This window comes from Limulus polyphemus, unplaced genomic scaffold, assembly GCF_000517525.1.
Source record: "Limulus polyphemus unplaced genomic scaffold, Limulus_polyphemus-2.1.2 Scaffold1634, whole genome shotgun sequence".
Taxonomy (NCBI): Eukaryota; Metazoa; Arthropoda; class Merostomata; order Xiphosura; family Limulidae; genus Limulus; species Limulus polyphemus.
The window spans coordinates 67,642-92,488 of NW_013667244.1; the positions used below are offsets into that span (position 1 = coordinate 67,642).

A 24,847-nucleotide genomic window follows, 5' to 3' on the forward strand; every position below is an offset into this window, starting at 1 on the left:
GCTTATCTTTCTGTAGTACTTGATTCTTGAGCAAACAACTTCGTTAAATTAAATTGGATGGTTATTTTGCACAGTTGATACTACAAATAATACTTGTAGCAAAGTCTTTCCAAATACGGAGCTTCTCATTTATTGTACATTAAAAGCATAAGCAGTTTTGTATTATGATTCTATCTTAATTAGGCGCGTATCTTGTTCAATTCGGTTTGTGTATTCAGTAATGATACAAAAAACGTGGAACGAATTTGAGTTATCATTATTTAACATGCTTAGCACATCATCTCTAGACGATCAAAATCTATACACGGTGCGAAGATTCGAAAGCAAATGATAATAATAATATGGCGAAGAAAACATTTGACCAAAATAATCGTCAACTCCATTTTGGACATGAAGTGGAGTTGATTGTTTATTAATTAGAAAGCAAACCACGACTTTAAGTTAAGATAGAAGACCAATAATTTAACAAACAAAATTTAACTCTAGCATGTTTAACAGAAAAGAAACTGCATAAAAGAATTTATGCAAATACAATACACACGTGTGGCATTTGTGTAACCAGAACGAAGTAGTTTTTCATAGTAGGGGCTAAATAGAAACAGTCGTAAATTTTGAATTCCATTATTTGTGTCATTGAACAATCCAAAATGAGCAACAAAAACAACGTAGGACAAGTTACGAAACCAGTGTTTATATTAGCGATGCATAATAGCTGATAACACTATGTAATAATACAACAGTATTATACATTATTATGTCATATTTACTTCGGATTACTATTTTCTGCTACCTAGAACAACATCTTTTAAAAACAATATATTGGTTCGAATGAAAAAACGAACATTTAAATTATTTACATAAAAACAATAAAGTCATTGGTGAATCCAACGTCACCGCAATGCTACCGTTCAATTCGCTTACACGTAATTAAATTTAAACTTTCTAGTTATAATTTTGTTAAAACAAAGTCTTAAAAATCGGCTTCATTAAAAAATAACTTCATTTCTATTCGACTGTAATTATACGTAATTCTCCAAAAACATTTATTTTACATTAAATATAAATACAACTGCTTATAATCTAATAAATGAAATTTTATTTTATGAACACAAGTTATCTTATTTAACGAAAATCATCCGGGGCAGAGTTCTCTTGTGGACAAAAAAGAAGAAAGGGAATTACTGTTTCCAAACAGTTTTTGTTTATACCCTTAATAACATAATTATAAGACGTTTCGTCTCACTTATTAAGCTTCACATATTTTTTCGATACTACAAGACGTTTTGTCTCCATTACTAAGCCTTAGTGCAAATCTTCGCAGTGGCTTATATGCACGCTGGCCATCAAGTGGAATCGAACCCCGGATTTTAGCCATTATAAACTTAGCGCTGACCTACCGGGAGACATCATCTTTATAAAAATGGCTTTGAAAATAAATTACTATTGCTCCTAGTTGAAATAAATGACCTTTAGAGATTCAGAATGCTACTTATATTTTGTTTAATTGAAAATAAAAAACACACAACCTCACCATTTAAAACACATTTTAACTAAGCCACTTGTTGTTTTTTTTATTACTTATGAGAACTAGCGTTAATTTTATGTCATAAATTTTAAGGGATTTTCGAATTACATGTAGAAATTTACTGTCAAGACGTACCAACAAGATATACTTTAAAATATAATGTAATAGTGAAAATATAATATTCTCCATTTTTGTCATGAATGAAATAAATTGTTTTCGTCAAGTTATATGGTATCATTATCTCTAATGCCATATAATATATGCGTGTATATATACATCCTACTCCTAAGGGACATAGCAAAGAAAGTATTCTACGTACCTTTCAAGAATACAGTGACTTTTTCAGTTATCTGAGAAAAACCACTGGCTGTTGCTGTACAGTAGTATTCTCCCGCTGATTTTGTGGTCATGCTGGGAATCATTAAAATCTGCCCTGTTCCGAAAATTGCTGAGGAATGCTCAGATGTCCAGGTAATGTTAGGCTTTGGGTTGCTGTCAATGTCACAAGACAATATCACTCTGTCACCTATGTCTGCTTCGATATTATCCATTTTTCTTATGATTCTTGGGCCATCTAAACGTAACAGTGAATGTTAATGAAAGCGTATATTTTTTATAATTATACTGAAAATATTTATGGTTCATAAATACGACGGATAAATAAGATACGTTTTCTTAAATATTCATTTATTCCTCTTTAGAAATAGCAGTTTATTTTTGAAAATTAGAATAATAAAACAAAAACACTAAATTTAGTTCATTTTAAGTATTACGATGTGCTACGTACATGTGAGATATTCAAATGTTTGGGTTTATTTATCTTTCATAAATATGACGGATAAAATACGTTTCTTTAATATTCATTTATACCCCCCCTTTAGAAATAGCAGTTTATTTTTGAAAATTATAATAATAAAACAAAAACACTAAATTTAGCTCATTTTAAGTATTACGATGTGTTACATACATTTGACTGTACTAAGCTGATGATATTTATTAAATCTTCCTTTCTTTCCAAATCATGAATATTTATGTTACGAGGGAAGGTTTCATAGTAAATATAGTAAGAGTAGCTAATGAAGTTAATAGATATTACTCAGCCATCTGCGAAATGCACAGCTTAATCTATTGAAAATTCAGGAGAATCATTACAACTCATTTAATATTAGTGGATTCACATCGGACATTAACACTTTTACAAAAACATTACCTAACGTTACCGGTGGAAAAATCGGCGTATGAACAGTGAACACTACAAGGCTAGCTAGTTCCCTGTTATTGTTAAACGAATTATACCTACATCAACTCGTAATTAACTCGCTCATCGTGAACTCTCGATAATATATCAAGAAAGCTCCAGACTAGAAAGAAGACTTTATATTGTTTGTAAGTTTGTGAAACTTTTTGTTTATAAATCATTGTTTGTAATAACTATGATAAGATGATATTTATCTAGCACTTAAATCTATAGAAACTTTAATTAGTTTCATTTCTTGTACTTTATTATTCTAAAATATTACAGTAACAATACAACACCATAATAATGGCCAAATAACTAAATAAATAGCAAATAATGAAAAACTCCGGTAGTTTCGATAGGCCAAACTTGTCATTCTCATGGAACGGAGTAAAACTGTATTTCCTCTTCTGAAAATATTTTCTTATTGATTACTTCCTTATGGTTGATAACTGCATAAGTAATAATTTTAATAAAAAAAAAATAAACTAGATTCTTACTTTCAATTTAGCCTTATATTATGTTTAGTAGTTTTTAACAATTCCCTATCAAGAAAAGCATAAATTACGCTACTAATAAATTTTTTCAACATCTATATGCATCAGTGCGGGTTGTCCCTACGTTACATTTTGGAAATGGCGAGCCGAGTTCGAATCTGCGTGATACCCCAAAATATTTATTGCACTTTAAACTGTGTGTGCATTATAAGAGTGACAGTCAATCCTTTAGCATGGATGGAGTGTGGTAGAGTGCTGATGACTGGTTGCATTTTCTCTGGTTAGTATTTCAAAATTAGTAACGGCTGCAGAAACCTTTCGTAGTTTTTGCCAAAAATACTGAATGCACTATCATCATTCTTTTTTCAAGTTTATTTATCCGTAGAACAATCTGGAATATTTTCTTATGAACCACCTACGGATCAATTGCCGTCTGATTTACAACTTTACCAGTTGAAGGAAATAATGCAATTTATCATAACTAGAAATCCGAGACAGTTTATCATTAATGTGAATTACTATCGGATTATTTTTAATTACAAGAGCCTCAGCTGGTAATCCACACACTTTATTATTATTATTATCATAAAACCGACTTCACTGCTTTATTGCTTGACTTGTTTCTTAAATGAAATTTGCTGAAACTATTATTATTTGATGTCACCTAGTTCTGTGGTAAAAAAAAGAAACAGATTATATTGATCTTTTACTGCACTGTATAAACAAGCATGTCCCCCGATGGGTAAGCGGTAGGTTTACGGACTTACAATGGTAAAATCCGGGGTTCGATTCCCCACGATGGACAAAACACACATAACTAATTATGTAGTGTTGCACTTAAAAAAAGAAACAAGCTCATTATGAACGACACAAACTGAAAAGTAATTAAGTCCACTTTAGGAAAGGTATTAAGTGCTTCTTTTGGAAGACTATTTTATAGATCAAGATATACGATAATGTATCGTGCGGCCAAAACAACCCAAACTATTATATATTTTCAGTGGATATGCTCTCCTTGAATTTTATTTCACATAACAAATTTCAAGACAATCCAGTAAAAAATACACGAGATTTAAAGTCTCCAAATTTTGATTGAATTTTTCTCCTTTGGAAACTTTGTTTGATAGAAAAAAATACTTATCTTTTACGGATTTTTGTTCAAATTTCGTACACAGATAGATCGTTACAACCTAAATTAGATGTCAAATTTGGTCTAACTCTAAGCCATATGTGCAAAGTTATTCAACACAAACGTCTCGAATTTGACCAAACTTTTTGCGCACGTCTACGCAAAAAGTCACATGAGCTATCGATCAGAAATTTTTACTACAGCTTCACCTAAGAGAAAAAAATGGAGCGTTTTTAGTTTTTTGTCATTTGGATTATAGACGGCTGATTTAGAGCAGCAAAACTATAACCTCAAAGGACGTGCGGATACGTTAGTATTGGTTAGACCTAGCAAACTAGATTATCAGTTTCTAACTCAAGTTTTCAGAATAATCATACGGGTGAACGCTTATTATTCATTATTCATTGCCAACTTTTAAGCACAATTTTGCTAAATTTTATGGAATTCTCTTAATTAAAGCGCGTTTAGCATCACGTGATATTAGCTTAAGCAAATAGCGTAAATAATTATGCTTGATACGACTGTACCGAGTGCATGCGGAAGATGACAAGAAACTATTAATCTAGATTCCATGGCGTTACTATAAAGGAAGTTATTAACACTGTTTTAGAGAGAAAAAACTACCACCATATATTTTGAAGAATCTGGGTGGTTCTGTAAAGTAAAGGTCTGTTCCGAATAACAGGTTGTGATCCTAAAGCTAATGTGGGTTACTATCGAGTGTCACTTTCTTACTTGCTGTGATTTGTTGGTGTGTATTGGTTTTATCTACCATCACGCCCCAAGTTGAATAAAAAACGTAGCCTGGCCAATTAATGAATGAATATTTGTTGTAAAATTCTGAGCAATGCTATAAGCGTAGCTACTAGTTTGGCCGCAAACTTATATTTCATTTCTTTAAGTTGCACGCTCAATTCTTTTTTTGACTGCAATTTTTTTTTTACACCTGAAGTGTTTTTGATTAGATTTTTATACTAGTAGGATGTATCGCTTTATTCAATGTGTCATTGTTTCTAAAAAAACATCACAAATTTAATATGGTCTATGAACTTATGAAATTTTCTCAGCAGATATTTTAGTTGTTTCATCTTTATTAGGTGTTATGAATCGTGACATTCAAAATTTGTTGTGGAATTCATATCTTTTATCTATCAATACTTAATGACAGAAACACTTCTCACTTTTTGATAATATGTGCCAACAAGGCTGTATTCTAAAATTCAAGCAATGTAAAATTAAATCAAGAAACTGTTTACAGATTCTCATATCTTTAGAAATTGTGATTCAATATGTATCTTAGATGCAAACATTTAAATCATAGATCAATTAATTACTGCGACCTTCATAATATGAAAATCAAACTCATTAAAGAGTAGACAATATACTTACATAGGATATTCAAAGTATGTTTCACTCTCGTAGTTCCCACAACGTTACTCACTTCACAAATGATTATGTCTCCATTGTTAGCCCTTGTTACGTGGTTTAGTACAAAAACAGAGCTGTGACCGTTCAATATTCGCTTGCCATTTCTGAAAGAATAGCATAATAACAGAACATTCAAGACAGATTAGATGGTATATACACATTTGTCTGTAATTTGTAGTTATTGATCGATATGAGAAGCTCACAAAACGACAATATTGATCGATATGATAAGTTCACAAAAACGACAATATTGATCGATATGACAAGCTCACAAAAACGACAACATTGATCGATATGAGAAGTTCACAAAAACGACAATATCGATCGATATGAAAAGTTCACAAAAACGACAATATCAATCGATATGAGAAGTTTACAAAAACGACAATATTGATCGATATGAGAAGTTCACAAAAACGACAATATTGATCGATATAAGAAGTTCACAAAAACGACAATACATAAAACGGTATTCATTGTTAATATATATATATATATATATATAAGCGCGAATGTTCCTCTCTCTGTGGGCCTGTTTTTTTTTATGCACGACCACATCTTAAACTCCAAAATCCAAACAGGGGTACAGATACAACTTTGGGCGTAAGTAGCATGGGCTATATGGCCGCGGCCTCGGAGGCCGTTTTAAGGCCTCAAATTGAGGTCAAAGTGACCAATGTAGAATTTTTTTGGCAAACTGGACAACCAGTTGATCTGAAATTGAAAAGGGCGGATTTTTTTGGTAATGTATGATCAAGTTGGCTATTATTTACGTTTCTTCTTTGTGTGAGAACTTTTCCTAACCATTCTGTCCATGATCAGTTATGTGTTAAAACGAATCAAGAACTTCGTAGAGCCTTCATCTGTGCTCTTTCCCCCTTCTCTCTTTCTTCTATACATACATGCCTACTCTCTAACTCCTTTTAATTGAAAAAAGCTGGTGCTTTCTCTCGAACTTGTGCGCACACTCACTCAACTAAATAGCCTTACTTCAGCCATATCTTTTACTTTGCTTGCGTCTATTCGCAAGAATCAGCTATACGATGACTTTACAAAAACGTTTGGTATCAACAAATTTTCATTTACGCTGTGTTGCGACGAGAAGAAAAAAAATACATTCTTCATTAAATGGAATGATAATAAAGTCAGAATACGCTGCAAACGACACTTGATCGCACAGCAGAAATAAGGACGCCAGAAGGTAATGAATTTTGTTTTGGAAACTTAAAATGTCATGCAAAGCACGTGCAAGAAGCGTGTATTTGTATTTTTTTTCGCACCTTGCTATTTTTGTTGATTTTAGTTAGGTAAAGAAATAATTGTGATTTTTTTTTTGCAAAAAATCACAATTAATATGGTTCATTCAATCAAATCATCTTAAGATATTTAAAGCCATTTTCATCCGAGCAACACCTGGTACTCTGCTAGTATATACTAGTGTCAGTAGTACTGAAATATAATATGTTCGTAAGTACAATTGAGAACATTAAATAGTAAGTATTTTATTGTTTATTTGTTTGTAATTAAGCACAAAGCTACACAAATGGCTATCTGTGCTTTGGCCACCACGAGTATTGAAATCCGGATTCTAGCGTTCTAAATCCACAGACATACCGCTGTGTCACTGGGGGGCAAGTATTTTATTTATACTTTATATCTATAAGCCTGAAATAACCGCGCGCCACTATCAGCTACAAACCCTCCTCATCATTCACATTAACCCCGCTTAATTCTATAGCTACCTCAAGGTACTGAAAAAAAAAATCGTTAAGACACCCGCCCACACTACCTAGGCACGTGTACTAAGTTTGATCCCGCTAGACTGAGAATCTGTAGGAGGAGTTCATAGACAAACAAATTCACAAACACACAACATTCATTATTATAGGATCTATGTTACTACTGATTTAATTTTTGTTAACTTAATTTCGATAGCGACGTAGATGTACGATACCCATTAAGTTCAAATCGCATATCAGATATTATATAAACTAAACTATTCAGAATTTTAAACGTATTAAGTATGCATGGAATGTATTTACTGTTATTGGGTTTTTTTATGTTAATTTAATTCGAAAGAAACATTTAGGTGCACGCACACGATATAATGTGCTCTGATATAAATATACATTTCAGAAGCTGGACTTTCGGTGTACACATTACTATACTAAACAACTAAATGTGTAATTAGTTAAATATTAAGCAGAATTGTGGAGCTTTGTCCAATCTTTCTTAAGTTTTCTTACTAAATGAAGTTATTTCATAGTGACAAGAAAATGAAATATTTTCTATGTAACGCCAATTAAATATTTGAGCTCACTTCATACACTATTAACTTGTTCAGTCTAAAGTAATTTATCAACTCAAACTAGTTGACTATGAAATTAAGATATCTATTATTCTTGTGGAAGTAAACATACCAGTTGTTGACTCTCCAAGTTTCAAATAAATGAATTAATTTCAAGATTTCTTTGTGGTTTTATTGAATAATAATAATAATTTTCGTTTCAAGTGAAAGGTCTTAATAACCATACTCTATTCACACTAAGATTTTACTCTTTTCACACTTCTATCTATTCTTAGGATAGATAGGTTCGTTTGAATTTCACGCAAAGCTACACGAGGGCTATCTGCACTAGCCGTCCCTAATTTAGCAGTGAAAGACTAGAGGGAAGGCAGCTAGTCATCACCACCCACCGCCAACTCTTGGGTTTACTCTTTTACCAACGAATAGTGGGATTGACAGTTATAGTATAACGCCCCCACGGCAGGAGGAGCGAGGATGTTTGGTGGGACGGGTATTCGAACCGGCGACCCCCAGATTGCGAGTCAAGCGCCCTAACCACCAGGCCTGGATGAATAGTATTCCAATAGTTTCGTCAATGTTCAAGGTATATACATAATTCGGCTTTTTTTCTTAAAGAAATAAGTATATAACAGCAATAGAAACTATAGAACGTCGCCAGGATTCACCTTACCTGTACCAGTTATAGAAAATCTCTGGTGGATTAGCGTCGACCTCGCAAGTGAGTCGTACGTTGTCGTTCTCAAAAATTTTGGTACTGTGAACCAGGAGATTTAAGTTCGGGGCATCTGTAAGTAGATGAAAACAAGAGGTTGTTTGTAGTTAGGCACAAAGCTAGAAAATGAGCTGTCTGTGCTGCACTCGCCACGGGTGTCGAAACACAGTTTTTAGCGTTATAAGCCTTTAAACTTACCGCTAAGCCAAAAGAGAGCGAAAACAAAAGTAAAGAATTATGTGTGGTATAATTGAATATCAAAATATTGTCTTGTGTTTCTATCCTTTGACTGAATACTTCAGAAAAATGTGTTCTAGATAAAGATGAAACTCATTTACCAAAGTAGTAGCCCCCAGTGGCACAGCGGTATGTCTGCGGACTTACAACGCTAGAAACCGGGTTTCGATACCTGTGGTGGGAAGAGCACAGATAGCCCATTGTGTAGCTTTGTGCATAACTACAAACTAACCAAAGTAATGAATATAGAAATTTATCGTTATAATACAAGTGGCTTAATGCAAATTCCTGCAATGTTATTGTTCAATAGAAACAATTAATTCAACTGGAAAATCTCAATGTCAGTAACTGTTTTTGAAGAAATCAAGAATGAAAACAGTAGTTTTATTTTATATATATATATATCACACACATATGTATATAGAAACAGAAAGAGCGAAACTAAACATGTCTTAGTCAGCAAATATTCTACTAATTGGGAATTGAGCTAATATGACATACTATCTTACAATTATTCATTTTTGATAATTTTATCAAGCTAATATTATTGTTCGTGCTCAGAAATTTCATATAAAGCTACACTGTCGTCCCAAATTTGTGGCCTGGTGATTATGGCATTCGACTCGCAATCTGAGGGTCACGGGATGGAGTCTCGTCCCTGTGAGGGATTTATAATGTGACGATTAATTCTATTATTCGTTGGTAAAGAGTTGGAGGTGGGTGATATGAACTAACTGGCTTCCCTCTAGTCTATCACTTCCAAATTAGCCACAGCTAACGAAGATATCCCTCGAACAGCTTTAGGCAAAAGTCAAAAACAAAGAAACGTCCCTAACGTTTTATCTCATAAACTAGTGGGAGGCGAACTCTTGGGTTATTCTTGTTTTACTGAATAGAGACACTTGATAGTCGCCCTTGTAGCGCATCCAGGCTCTTAAGAGCAGAATGCATTTTTGTGCAATAGATCGCGAACAATATTCTGGAATTCAGAGTCCCAACACGTTTACCTCTAGGCCACGCCTCTCTTCTTTTCGCACTAAGCAAACTGTATCATCGTAAAATGACGAAGAACAAATGTCAAATAGTAAATTTATTTAACTAGACAAATTTAGTGAAGTTACTACTATATGAACTTTTAAAATATTCACGAACTTATTGAAAATAATTAAAAAGTTGTTGTTTTTCCTTTTTAATTTTATTTAACAATAAAAGTATAAATGAAACTTTTAAAATCTTACATTTCACATCGACAGTAATGGTCACTAGATCAGGTTGCTTAAGCGCCGAATTCTCAGAACTACAAGTAAAACTTTTCAAGTGGTGCCTCCTGTCGGGTACAAATGTCCAGGACAAGATGGCGATAGCTCTTTTTCCATCTGCCATCTGATTGATCTTATATTCCGTACCCTCTTCTACCACGTCTCCTTTTTCATCAATCCAGGCAAGCTATCAGAAATTATAAATAGTTCGTAGTTCGTTAATTATCCATATATCGCGGGAATATCTACAAATTGTAATAATACACTAATATTTTACTCTTAAGTCTTTTATTAACTTATTTTTGAAATGCGTATGCAAAGAATGTAACGGTAGAATTCACCTGGACGTCTATTTACACAGGATTTAGCCAGTCCGCAGTTATACTTATCATTATTCTTCAGATAAAATTAACCTATGTTTTCATATACGAGTTACATCTACATTATATTTTAATCTAAAAGGCTTATTTGTTTCATATATTCGCGAAAACCCACCCTATAACTACCTGCACTAGCCATCACTAAATTTGAAGTGATAGGTTAGAGAGAAGACAGCATTAACCGCTAATTCTTTGACTACTTTAATCTAATAATGACCGTTACTCTTACGATGCCCCCACGGCCCACTAAATTCCAACTCATATTCTAGCACGCTAACAACTGGGCTTCACCCATATCAATAATAAAAACGTGTTTGGATTTTATTACAATTGCATTTACAATATACATCAAATTGAGTGCAATGAATATTATTAATACAATAAGCCAACCTTTACTAAACAATTTACAAAATAATGTCGCTGCCATAAGAAAGTAAACCTCGATTTTTCACTTGTTGTAAAAAATCACATTTATATTACACTTAGGATAGGAAATGAGATTAAAATTCTTAACAGGGGTGTTGAATTTGTTTCTTGTTTTAGTTGAGATCAAGCTTTGCATCTGAGATAATATTTTATAGTGTTCTCAATACACTATTTTTATTCGATTTCTTTATAAAAGTTATTAAGACACCAAGGTGAGAGACCCAGCATGGCCAGGTGGTTAGGGCGCTCGACTCGCAATCTGCGGGTTCGAATCCCCGTTCCACCAAACATGCTCGCCCTTTCAGCCGTGGGGGCATTATAATGTAACGGTCAATCCCACTATTCGTTGGTAAAAGAGTAGTCCAAGAGTTGGCGGTAGGTGGTGACAACTAGCTGCCTTCCCTCTAGTCTTACACGGCTAAATCAAGGTCGGCTAGCGCAGATAGCCCTCGTGTAGCTTTGCGCGAAATCCATAACAAACAAACAAACCAAGGTGAGCATTTTTTCAGTACACATGGATTTAGTTTAACTGACACACTATCTTACACGGACTTAGCCCCCCAGTGGCACAGCGGAATGTTTGCGGACTTACAACGCTAGAATCCGGGTTTGGATACCCGTGGTGGATAGCGTACAGATAGCCCATTGTGTAGCTTTGTGCTTAATTACAAACAAACAAACATACATGGATTTGAAAATGTATACATAAAAACAAGTGTATAGAACAGTAGAAGCCAAGTTTTTGGATGAATTTCAGGAATAATAGCAGCACAAAATTATTGTTATTTTATTGAGGTGGTTTTTATTCCTTTCAAAATTTAGCATCACGAAGTTATTGGAACTGAATAATTCCAACCTCCGCTGCAGGACGACCTCCGTGGGCTTCACACGTCAACTTCACATTCATACCTGCAGTAGTCCTAAGATAAGCTCCTTGCAAGATGATTGGAGGCTCTGGGGGAACTGAAACACAAAATCGCATTCTATAGATAATAATCACTTTAAGTAAAGCATTATGATTTGATATGTACTCGTTATAAGGGAACGTAGATTAGTCTGTATAATACATAAGTTCGAGAAAGATAAAATTGTATCAGTTTTAACCTATTTTTTTAAAATCTCATTAAACAAATTGCCTTTAGAGCCCAATTTTAAGTTTTACACAAATTAACAGATCTTTGTATTTTATTCCCAAACTGTGATACAGCAGTGATTTTGACTGATGAATTTATTAGATTATATTGCAATGAACAAGTATACATCGTTCTTTACAACTAAATGAACACAGTTTATTGTGCCTATTATTTATTTCATCCAGAATTTGTATATCTTGGATATTTAATTGTTCTCAATATTTCAAGTACATTCTGTTTTTTTTTCTACCTTCACTTCATCATCTTATCCTTTATGTTTATGTAATATTGGCTGTAAATCGTTTTTTTTTCACCTTTGCACAAACGAGTTTGACGTGATGATTTTTAACGTATAAAACGTATATTTTAGTATCAATTCATTTACATTATGTATAGAGCGTATTTTCATTCCATAAAAATGATTTGTTAAGCGATGTTGACAAATTTTATAAATCACTTTTGTACAAAAAAAACTTCCCTTAATCATGTTCATTTTATACACATGACACGAGGGTTAAAAAAAACAACATCAAATTGTAAGTCTATGCTTAATACTATTATACAAACTATTTTGTTGAAAATATCTAAAGTCTTCAAGGGACCTACTTAGTCACATGACAACCGAATGAAGTAATGATAGAATAGGGAATGTTAATATTCAAATAAAATCTATCAAGCAATCTACGAAATAAGTGGTTAAAATGAATTATTGAACGCAACTCATATTGAATTTTATTTGATTTGCATTTTTGAGTTCAACTACTCCAGCTAGCTATTTAACGCTATTCACTACCTAGTAATAGATCGGAGATTCGTTTTATCGAAAGGTGTTTCTTGCTATTGTCATTTTGGAAGTTAACAAAACAATTATTCAGAGTTAACATTCCAGTGACCTGGAAATTGAATTCATTTTACAGCATTTACATTTAAATGAAGTGTCTGGCTCAGTAATTAACAATGGGCTAGATTCTCAGAACACTTTCGTAAGAGCGCTAAAACGTTGTCCTAGAATTAATACTTTCAGAACAGACTCTCTATCGAAATGCGAATTTAAATGACATAAGGTGGTTTAAATGAAACATTTCGCCACAAGATACCAGCGACCAGACAACAAGGCTAATGTTTAAAAGAATGATCGTTTTTTAATCCTTAGTAAACATTATGGAATATTTTTGTTAGTAAATAAACAAAAATAAGATGATAATCTCATCGCGAAGGTTATTACTGTAACTGTTCTTAACTTTATGCAAAAGAAACCAAAATATTTAGAGGTGTCAACGTCAAATACACAATGATATAACATTATTAGCTTTTATTACATTATAACAGAAAGTCGTTGTAAGATGAAAATTTACTTAAACAATGTTAGTATAATTTTAATATTCCCGAATGATTGACTTCAGTTGTTTGAGCTAAAGGATATACGTCCACAGCTTTGCTTAGGTAAACTACTTCCAGTACTTTTTTGTTGTTGTTGTTCCGTATTTCATTTGGTCTTAGTAACTTGAAATTATAATCTGGTAGTTTTCTTGCGTTCTAATTACCTTGTAGACTTCACTATATAAATCGAACGGTGATTAAAATTAACTCAAAGCAATTAGAAACACAGTTAATATATTAGTTGAAATATTAACATATTCTATAGGGTATTTGATTGGTAATAGTAAAATATCATTTCAAGGATTTATAATTGAAGAATTAAAAGTAAATTAAACATACAATAAATATATGATTTTGCATTCATAAGCTACTAAAAGTAAAAAAATAATGAATACTAAAATCATGCAACACCTTACCATTAGTTACTAAAAGTAAAAAATTAAATACTAAAATCATGCAACATCTTACCATGAGTTATTAAAAGTAAAAAATAAATACTAAAATCATGCAACATCTTACCATGAGTTACTAAAAGTAAAAAATTAAATACTAAAATCATGCAACATCTTACCATTAGTTACTAAAAGTAAAAATTAAATACTAAAATCATGCAACACCTTACCATTAGTTACTAAAAGTAAAAAACTTAAATACTAAAATCATACAACATCTTATTCATATTTCAGCCAGTCTCTGTATTAACAGATTATTTAGTGTAGTTTATGAGTATTATCCGTTTCAAGATTACGAACACTTGTTTTTACAGACTTTGAGGTAAACATGATTTTTACATATTCTATTAAAATAATTTACTGTCGCATTAGTTATCTTCATTAAAAGTAAACAACTAAATCCCTTCAGAATCGACGTTAATTTTTTCACCTCAAAACTCAGAAAACAAATTACAAAATGTATTTAGTACAAACAAATTATAACAGACAAACCGAACACTGTAACAACTGCTGTTGTTGATCGAATTCCCTTAATTCCTTCCACAGCTCCGACTTGACATTGAAATTCAGCATCATCGTCTAACTGTGCATTAGTAATTTGTAGAGAGTAATCATCTATATAAGTAGACGAAAAAAAATACAAAACTCATATCAACAGTACAACAATATAGTTTATCCGTACTAAACAGCTTATAAATGGAATAAGACACAAAAGCGTAAACATGTTACGACTTAGATACGTTAGTATGTATTAATATTTTCAATTATTGAATGAGCGGTTACAAAATTTAAACAATCGTTGCTGTAACATTTTTGTTTTATTTAGAGATGCAATTCTTTCGATGTGCTATCATAGCTAATTAAGTAGAAGTGTCAAACATGTATAACTTAAAATTATGTTAAATAACTTTGTTTTTATGAAAAATACGGTTATGATATACATTGTTCTACAAATACTTGAATAGTAAAATACGTATAATTATATTGTTGTATTAAGTAATATTTATGTCTCTTCCTTTTTAACAATTTTCGTCATTGCTATGGAGTGTTAATTTATCGCTAGATTTAGTTTACGTTTAATTGACATGAATCATTTCTCTTACCTTCTTCATCATTTCCTACCATAGTATACCGAGGAAAACCGATAAGCTCACGATCCGATCCGAGGCCGAATCCATCCCTCGTCCACTGGAGCATCCCTATTTTATTGTGAACACGACAAGGGAGAAGAATATCTTCTCCTAGGATGACTAATTTGTCTTTTGGTTCCCGTATAAATGTCTGTTTGATTAAACCTAAAGAACAGATGAGCATTTAAGAATTTAGTGTCAAAGGGATTGACCCCCGAAATAGATAACGATAAAGAAACAGGTTTTAAAGAATTAAAGTAAAAATTCATATTGGAGCGGGTACTGCTGTAATAATAATATTTCAAATTCTGTCCAAGCAGTTAAAGCTGTTTCTGCTATGTATAAGCTTGTAAAAAAGTAATATTTCAAATTCTGGCCAATCAGTTTAAGATATTTCTGCTATGTATAAGCTTGTACAAAAATTATCTTCTGTAGCGATATCTATCTCCACTTTACAATATAACATATATCACACATTCTGGGATGACACGCTTTCAACTTACAGCACATAGGGCTCCCAATCTACAGGTTGCAGGTTTGCATTCTTTTTTCAAACATCCTTGACCCTTTCAACAGTGAGGGGCGCTATAATGTAACCGTCAATCACACGTTCTGTTGGTTTTGACTAGCTGCCTTCTACTATATCACTTTAAAATTAGAATGAGCTATCGTAGATAACCCTCGAGTAATTGTGCGCGAAATTAAACAAAGAAACAATACGGTATGCAAATCATTCAGTATGTTCCACCAAGAATGTTGTTGACGTATCATTACAAAATTAGCATATGCGCGAAATTAAACAAAGAAAAATACGGTATGCAAGTTGTTCAGTATGTTTCACCAAGAATTTTGGTGACGTATAATTACTAAATTAGCATAAAGATATTGATTTATTTAGTTTTGTGGACCGGTATGGCCAGGTGGTTAGGGCGCTCGACTCGCAATCTGAGGGTCGCGGGTTCGAATCCCCGTCCCACCAAACATGCTCGCCCTTTCAGCCGTGGGGGTATTATAATGTAACAGTCAATCTCACTGTTCGTTGGTAAAAGAGTTGGCGGTAGGTGGTGACGACTAGCTGCCTTCCCTCTAGTCTTACACGGCTAGATTAAGGACGGCTAGCGCATGTAGCTTTGCGCAAAATTAAAAAAACAAACGAACAAAGAAACATGTTCTATTTATTCAGACTTCAGTGTAAGACTTTAAACATATACTTTCTCATAGATTGTCAATTAATTTTCAACATCAGTATAAATAAAGGTAAATAGTTAAAATCACATTATTTTTATTGTTATATTTATGTGTGAAAAATATTTTTACCAAAATCACGTAGAATGTTTTTATAATGGAATTATTCGTAGCAGCACAACAACGTGTCTTTGATATGACTGATGTCCTGTCTGTTAATGGTTTTATAGCCTTAACCCTTTATCATCCATGAAAGGGTTCTTTCCATTACCGTAATTGGCGAAAATGTACGGGTGGAAATGATAAAGGGTTAATGTAACGCCTCATAGAATGAATGTGCCATATACAGTGTGTCATTGAAGTAAGCCCTATAGATATAATTTGTGACTTTGTTCAACAACATGAAATTAGGAATTATGTTCCTACATGAGTATACGCCACGTGATCTTTCTAATAACCCTTTATTTATTAATCATCTTAAATAAGAATAGATATCATGCAATTCCAAAGTCAGATAAAGATAAAATATTGCTTTACAAAACTCACCAAAAACAGTGTAATTATGCAGATTCTAATGCAAAGTTTGCTCTCACTAAAAGTTTAAATGAAAGAAGAGCTGTTATTGAAGTTTTGTTAACAATTTCTCGTTGAGTTTTCAAAAATATAACGTTTGTATATTTGTTTTTAGTGATAAGTTATGCTATTACAAATCTGATGAAACAAAAGGAGATTCAATAATCGTCTCTTTCATCAGTGGATTTCCTTGCTGTAATAATAAATGGTAAAAATGATTTATAATCATTTTACACTCTGCCCAAGAGGATGAGGAACAACAAATCGTCTAACTCAATGATCCAAAGAATTGAATTATTAGCTACATCAAAATGGCACTTATAAAATACTCATCAGTTTCTTAAAATATTAAAGTTTTGGCTATTTTGTTTGAATGTCAAGTTTTGTTTCACCAATAGTTTTGCCCTCCTCCTCCAAGTGGCTCAGCGGATATACACGCTAGAAACTGGGTTTCGATACCTGTGGTGTGCAGAGCACAGATAGCCCATTGTGTAGCCTTGTGCTTAACTTGAAATAAACAAACACCAATAGTTTCCATTACCAGCATCTTAAGTGATTAAAAAAAACACATACACTAAGCTGTTCAAGAGAATGAGGAAAAGGGCTTTACCAATTATGTTAAATGTCCACGGAGCACTATAACTTCGTCCAAATTTGGTCTTTACAATGTAACTCGGTAAGACTGAACAGTTGTAACTCTCATTACAAGATCACGCGGTTTTGAAGACGTAATGAAGTTGCTTGCATTAGATCCACAGTTAATTATTAATGTCCATAATATAAGTTGTTTTATGAGATGTGGCTTGCAATTGTACGGTTATTTTCATTGTTTCGTGCTTTAACTCGAAAGATACAGCTATAAAAATTCGTTTTTCTCAGGTTTATTTGAACGTGAAAAGCTATGTAAGCATAGATGATTGTAAGATTTTAACGATTTTCAAATTATTTCATAAGATTATTAGTGATTTGTAGCATCGTTTTTATAGGTGCATATAATATATATCAATATTTTCGCCACTGAAAAAATGTCTAATCGCATAAACTTTCAATCTTCGTTTTAGAATCACCATTTTCATTTTTATTTTATATATGATACCCCAATATAAGATTATTTCAGTTCATTATAAACTTATTAGAAGTTCCTTACCAGAGTTGTAAAGGTGATTCAATAATGTACAGGTGGTTATTAGTCTGAATATTTGCTTATCGTAAGGCGAATAAGAAATGGAACAAAATGGCGTCTGTTTTACTCATCTCTAGTCTTTTCACATTCTTAAACACGTAACTTTGATTTGATTACAAAGGAATAATGCTATTTCGAAGTAGAATAATTACTTTCATAAAACGATTGTTCTTTGAACCTCATAAATCAACGTATTGTATTTAACGTAGCATGTGGAATATTTTACGCAATTACGCTTTTAATTAAGCCTTGTTTGGTGAAATACTCTGTAATTAAAGAAAAATTATATAACAGATTGGCATATCATAGTGATTTGATATTAAACAATAGGTTACGAATAAACTGGAATTTGAAAAGCAAATAAAGCCTATTTAAGGTTGTATATGTTTTACAAAAAAAAAATTGATATAAATACTTACCGTAAACGTTTATACGAACAATAACGCCGTTGAACTTAGTCCTTAAATGAAACCTAATATTGGTAAAAATATGTAAAAACAAATATTTTGACTAAATTATAGCAACTTAAAGGTTTGATGAAGTTATAATGTAATAATTAGTAATTCATGGCACTAAAATGGATTAAAAAACAACACTTTGTGTTTATTAAAAACAACGTTTTTCACAAATACTTTCTAGCCGACAACTAAGTAGTCTTATCGATCATGACAGTGAACAGCGGTTAGAGCAGTTAAATTAATACTGATAGACGATTCGCTCACGTACCTGATATATAACACGATCAAGTAGCAAAAACATCGCCGTCTAACTATCTGGTCTTATTAGTTGCTCGATTTTCTCTTGAATTCCCCACAACACGGTGTAATTTCTTATGATTTATATGTGGTTTCGCGACAGCACACTTTATTACAGAAGAATAGCAGTGTACACTAAAATCAAAAACGCTAAAAGGTCTGTTAAGTTAACGCTGCTGCAAATGAAAAGATTGCAAGGAAAACGAGTATAAGCTATTTGTTTTTCTACCTTTTCATCTGTAAAAACAAACATCTTAGCAAACTGGTTTGTTCAAATAAGTTCTATTTAAATACGTCGCTTTATTGTAATTAACTTTGTATAATTAAATCATTTTAAAGTTAGAAAGTCTGCAACGAAGAATAAAACAAAACATAACGAATTCATTTGTCTCTACAATGATCTATTTTATTTCATTTTTTGTAGTATCGTATCTCAGATAATAATGCTATAAACGGCAGTTATTTTAGCTGAACTTTTTCCATTTAATGTTAATTAAAAGATATTCACAGAACATGCTTTATCAAACTATTTAGTTACATGAACATGTAAAAATTTAAACATTATGGTTAATTAGTTTGTTTGACTTAATTTTGACAAATCTTTTACATTTTAAGCTGGATGGGACTGCACGAAAACGAAATGTTCTACAAACACAAAAGGTCTAATTAACTCTCACATTTCTTGAGTACACCCGTGATTATTAGATTAAACATTAAACTCCAATAAGTTTAACTAGAACTGTGGTAATTAGTTTAATATGCAATCTCATTATCTTGATTAGAGGATAGAAATTTTAAAAAAATCATGACCTATGACAAACTAAGCGTGCAGTGTTTGATACCTATACGTAATGTCATGAACATTAAAAATGCTAAAATTTGTTGGTTCATGTAAACCATCCACACTTAAGATGTACTACCAGTAATAAGTTGTGCAACCATCAACAAAAATTTTGGAAATACTAAATCTTAATTTTATCAAAGTTCTTACACAACTGAAGAATTCTGTCTCATTTTATATTCAAGTACGTTCAAATGAGTAGTAAATTGAAAATATAATGTAGGTCAGTCCAAGTTATGATTTACTTCTTAAATGCTGCTCTCGTTAATTGTTTTATCGAATTAGTTAGATTAGGGCTTGTTTTCATTTTCATTTATTTAGAATAGACTGTTTTACTCATCAAAGCTGTAGTATATATATATATATGTATATTTCTCTATACATATGTACTTACCTATCTATATATATATAATATATACCAAGCAACTATCGTACAACGTGAACTAAAATTTAAGAAATTATATTTAACAAAGTATATATATTCTGAGTTTACTTGCGTAACTTATTTGTATAATGGAGCAGTATATATGTGTGTGTGTGTGTGTGTGTAGAACATTAATTAATAGGGTTAGGATTAGTAAAATTAATGGTCTAATACACATCTTCTGGTTCACTCATATGGCACTGATCACAATCACAGATGAATGTGAGATAAGTTTCATCAAAGCAATACCCAAGATTATGATGTCTAAATTTCGAAAGTAACGTTTTCATAAAACCTTCTAAGTTTGACATGGCCTGATGGTTAGGGCTCTCGACTCGCAAACTGCGAGTCGCGAGATCGAATTTTCGTCACTGAACATGCTCACCCTTTCAGCTGTGAGGGCGTTATAATGTGTACGGTCAATCACACTATTCATTGTTAAAGAGTAGCCCAACAGTTGGTGGTGGATAATGTTGACTATCTGCTTTCCCTCTAGTCTATCACTTCAAAATTATAGTAAAGAGTAGCCCAACAGTTGGTGGTGGATAATGTTGACTATCTGCTTTCCCTCTAGTCTATCACTTATGGAGAAGTAGCGCAACCTGTCCTTGGATAGCTTTGCGAGAAATTCAACAAAAAATGTAAAACCTATTAAGGAGCATAATTGGACTACACACATAAGAACTGACATTAGCTATATGTGTTTCACTGATCTGGGAAAAATATTTTTGTTAGAGTATATCAGATTAGCTTTGACTTACGTAAGCGTAAAATAAAAGTACCTGTTGGCTAATCTCAAATATTAAATTAGTAGTATGGGTTATATTATTCATATTATAAACAAGAGTAATTACCAATTTGGTGTAAGAGAACAATAACATTAAGGAACACATCATTTTACCAGAGCCTTCCGTTGATATGCTCGTGATATAAGACATATACTGATGCCAAAGTCGTTTACCGCCATTAAATGTTTATTCCCACCCTTACTATGTTTTATTCTGTCATGTTTGTATTTCATTAACTATCTCTTTTTATTTTGTGACAGTATTTTATTAGGCCATTAACAGCCTATTAAGAACCTATACAAATTATCCTGTTGTGTGGAGATTTCTCATGGTGCACTGATTTTACCCATGCTTTTTATTTTGTGAGGATACCTCAAACACTTGGTTTTAGTAGTATGTCTAAATATCCGTGACACGACGAATATTACGAAACGTGAGCCCCAACCTGAGAAAAGGGGTGTCTTGATATCAACTTTGTACATCTTGGATGACGTTAGTTAGAAGAATAATAGTGTTTCAGAAATTTTGCATCATTCTATATTATAAAAAGTCTGTCTAATTATATATTAAAATATTTCACTATATAACATAAGTGCTAAATTAAGCAAGTATAATATTTATTTAATATGTATGTTGATAAATGTAGTAAAAGTAAAAGGAATTAAATCTTTTAATAGTAAATTGTTTTACACTTTCAATGAAAATTAAGAATCACAGCATAGCCCAAAATACCTTATTGTGCTTTACATCGTATCCTTTAATTATTTGAAAGTTTCTAAAATCTTAATTTACACCATAAACGGTGAGAGTCATTTTCTTACTTTAAGTTATTTTAAACATTTCTTAATTATATATATACGAATATAGTAAAGTTTATAATATCTCTCAAGCCAAATAGTTGAATAATGATATGAATATTTTAATATCATACAAATTATAAGGCAAAATGTATGTTGCGTGGATAAAGCGAGCATTTGGCCATCACATCAAACGGTCCTTCATTTTCCCTTGAGAATGCTGTTAGCTGCGAGACGGGAACGCAAGTGCAGTCGAGCAACATGTAACAGCGCTGTTAATGATATATATATATCTTAGTTGCTACCGACCTGCTACTGTCAACGTGATGCCTTTCATAATATAACAATTCATCAATCACCCATCTCTTCGCACCACTGCTTTCCTTTAATATGATTCAACCGCTTCTGGTTTACAGCTCGCTGCATTGATGTTGAAAAGTTGAGCTTAGGGTGGTTGTTTAATAAGCTTCAATGGTCGTGTGTTGTAATGTATGTTGTTTGTTTTTTCTGTCAACTTTTGAGCTTACTCTATTTATCAAGGCTGTTTGGATGCCTGAAAGTTTAAGATGTATATAACACAACAGGAAATTAGAAAAGGGTTTTAATCTGTTTTGCCTCTAGACATACAATGTCCTTAAGTTAAAAAAAACAAAACAATTTATCCAGGTCACTTTTGGGTTCTTAAACGTTATGCATATCTTAATAAAACTGTCCATGTTTATCAAATTTAAGAATATATTTTAATACGGTATTTTTCGACATTCTAGATACATCCAGATGTTATAACTATTAAAAAAGGTATAACTGATCAAAGTGTATATGACTGAATAATTATATCGTAATATTACAAGGTGAAAGTTTTATTTTTCACCAATGATCAAAGGATTGTGCCTTTCAGAAACGTTAAACAAAAACATCTCTGACCGGTTTCTCTTTCCAATTCAATAGGAACGAGTTTTCGTTTTGTTGATTCTTTATTATTAAATTGACACGTATTTAAGATTGAAAACTAACTCAGTGGATTCGGTAACGGCTCGTTTAGCCTTGAAGAATTAGTTAGAAATGGTTCACACTGATTAATCCAAATAATTCAACCTTTATGATCAGCCGTTATTCGATTGCTTCATTATGACACTTATTATTGATCTCATTGACTTTCATACTTCATAAGTATTTATGTTGATAACGATCTCATCTTCAGAGAGATTTGTGAATATTATTGTATAATGTTTAACGTGAGCAATGTAAACGCACCGTTATTCATAAGCTTCAACCAACAACAACAACAAAAATAGGAAGTAGATGAATTTTATCTACAAGGAAGATACAAAATAAAACTATGGACAATACATTTCCAAAATATCATTCTCTTCATTGAAACGCACGTGTCTATAATCCTACTTTTAATAAGTTCTAAAATTGCATGTTTCTATACGCTTACGTAGGTAACGAATAATCGTTAGAAAATATGAAATGTGACAGTATTATTTAAGATGGCAAAAACGTTTACTGACCAAAAATTTATCTCTTCATTTGACAGTTATCTATTTAAATTACTGATACTTGTATAGAGCATTTAACTTGAATATATTTCACAAAAATGAACAAAACACTCAACATTATGTTTACTAAAACAAATCCACTGATATAAAATAATTTGTTTCGGTACCAGGTATAAGCTGAATTAGATATTCGAATTGTTACTCTAAAAGAAATATATAAGGTAAGAATATTGAAGTTATAAGTAGCAAAATAGCAATGGAAGAAAAAATGTACTTTATTCATTAATAATTAATATAGTACATAATAAATAATATCTGAAAAGTCCACAGGTGAATGAGCAATCAGAATATAAAGTTATAACGCTACAATCCGGGATTCGATTCCCAGCGGTAAATAGAGCACAGATAGCCTATTGTGTACCTTTGTGCCGAAACAAATAAACAAATCTCTTTCAAAAAAACAGTCACTCGGTGGGTGAACGCTAAGTTTGCGGACTTACAATTCTAAAATCCGTGGCCCAATTCCCTGCGATGGGTCCCCCGGTAGATCAGCGGTAAGTCTTCGGATTTACAATGCTACAATCAGGGGTTCGATTCTCCTCGGCGTACACAGCACACAGCCCGCTGTGGCTTGGCTATAAGAAAACACACACACACCCTGCGATAGACAGGGCGTAGATAACCTATTGTGTAAAGGTTTGCGTTATACTTTGACAGTCACTGTGTATGATTATATACTCATTATACATACCTATTCATTTCATACGAGTTTTTTTTTTTTTAAAGACACATTTAGTATGAATTACATTTGCCAGACATTCTAATAAACCATATATACATATGTCTGTTTAACTGGGCTAATTCTAAGCTATACTAGTATAACAAACTTTACCTTCGCCTCGTTCAACAAGATCAGGGATCAAAAGCATGAAGACGCTGACTTGAATACCAATGAAGAAAGTCATTTTAACTGTTTTCTTCCCGGTTAAAGTTGCAGTTCAACAGTGGATATAAAATCTAAAAAAAAAAAAGAGAGAGTAAATTGAGCTATTAATTTTTATTTTATTTTGTATGTATATTAGTAATCATAGTTCGAAAAAAAACATAGTGTAAACATGTGTTGCACAATTGTTTTATATAAAAAAAGAGATAAAGAATCTCCAGTAAAGCTAAGTTAAAACTATTTCAATATTAAATTCTAAACAAACAATCTTCATTCTTTCGATTTATTATGACCTTCTTGCAAGCGTACGTGGACTGTGGATCTGATGATGATGTATGGTTCACCACCAGTTGCAGCAAAAACACGTTTCACACTTTAGGAGCCATTACTGTGTTATAAGAATAACGGTCAAATCCAACTATTCAATTAGACAAAAGTAGCTTAAGAGTTGGTAGCGAGTACTATTAGCTACCTGGTGTTTAGACTAGTCGACAGTTCCATGAAAGAACTAATTAGAAAGGTTATGCGTAGATGAGCTCCTCTGTAGCTTTACGTAAAATTCTGAAACAAAGAATCTATCAATCCCACTTGTTGAGTACGATACATTAAAACCACGTCGTTAC

The 24,847-nt window shown here is 32.4% G+C and overlaps 1 protein-coding gene across 1 annotated transcript; it reads right to left on the bottom strand.

Annotated features, from left to right (window-relative positions):
• Window positions 1-5,392: 5,392 nt before the first annotated feature.
• Window positions 5,393-24,246, bottom strand: LOC106464379 (irregular chiasm C-roughest protein-like). Its single transcript, XM_022392069.1, has 8 exons — window positions 24,174-24,246; window positions 15,207-15,398; window positions 14,596-14,718; window positions 11,995-12,101; window positions 10,312-10,519; window positions 8,795-8,909; window positions 5,830-5,920; window positions 5,393-5,401 (listed from the first exon to the last, which is right to left on the bottom strand). The coding sequence occupies exons 1-8, from the start codon at window positions 24,244-24,246 to the stop codon at window positions 5,393-5,395; spliced, it is 918 nt and encodes a 305-aa protein (XP_022247777.1).
• Window positions 24,247-24,847: the final 601 nt, after the last annotated feature.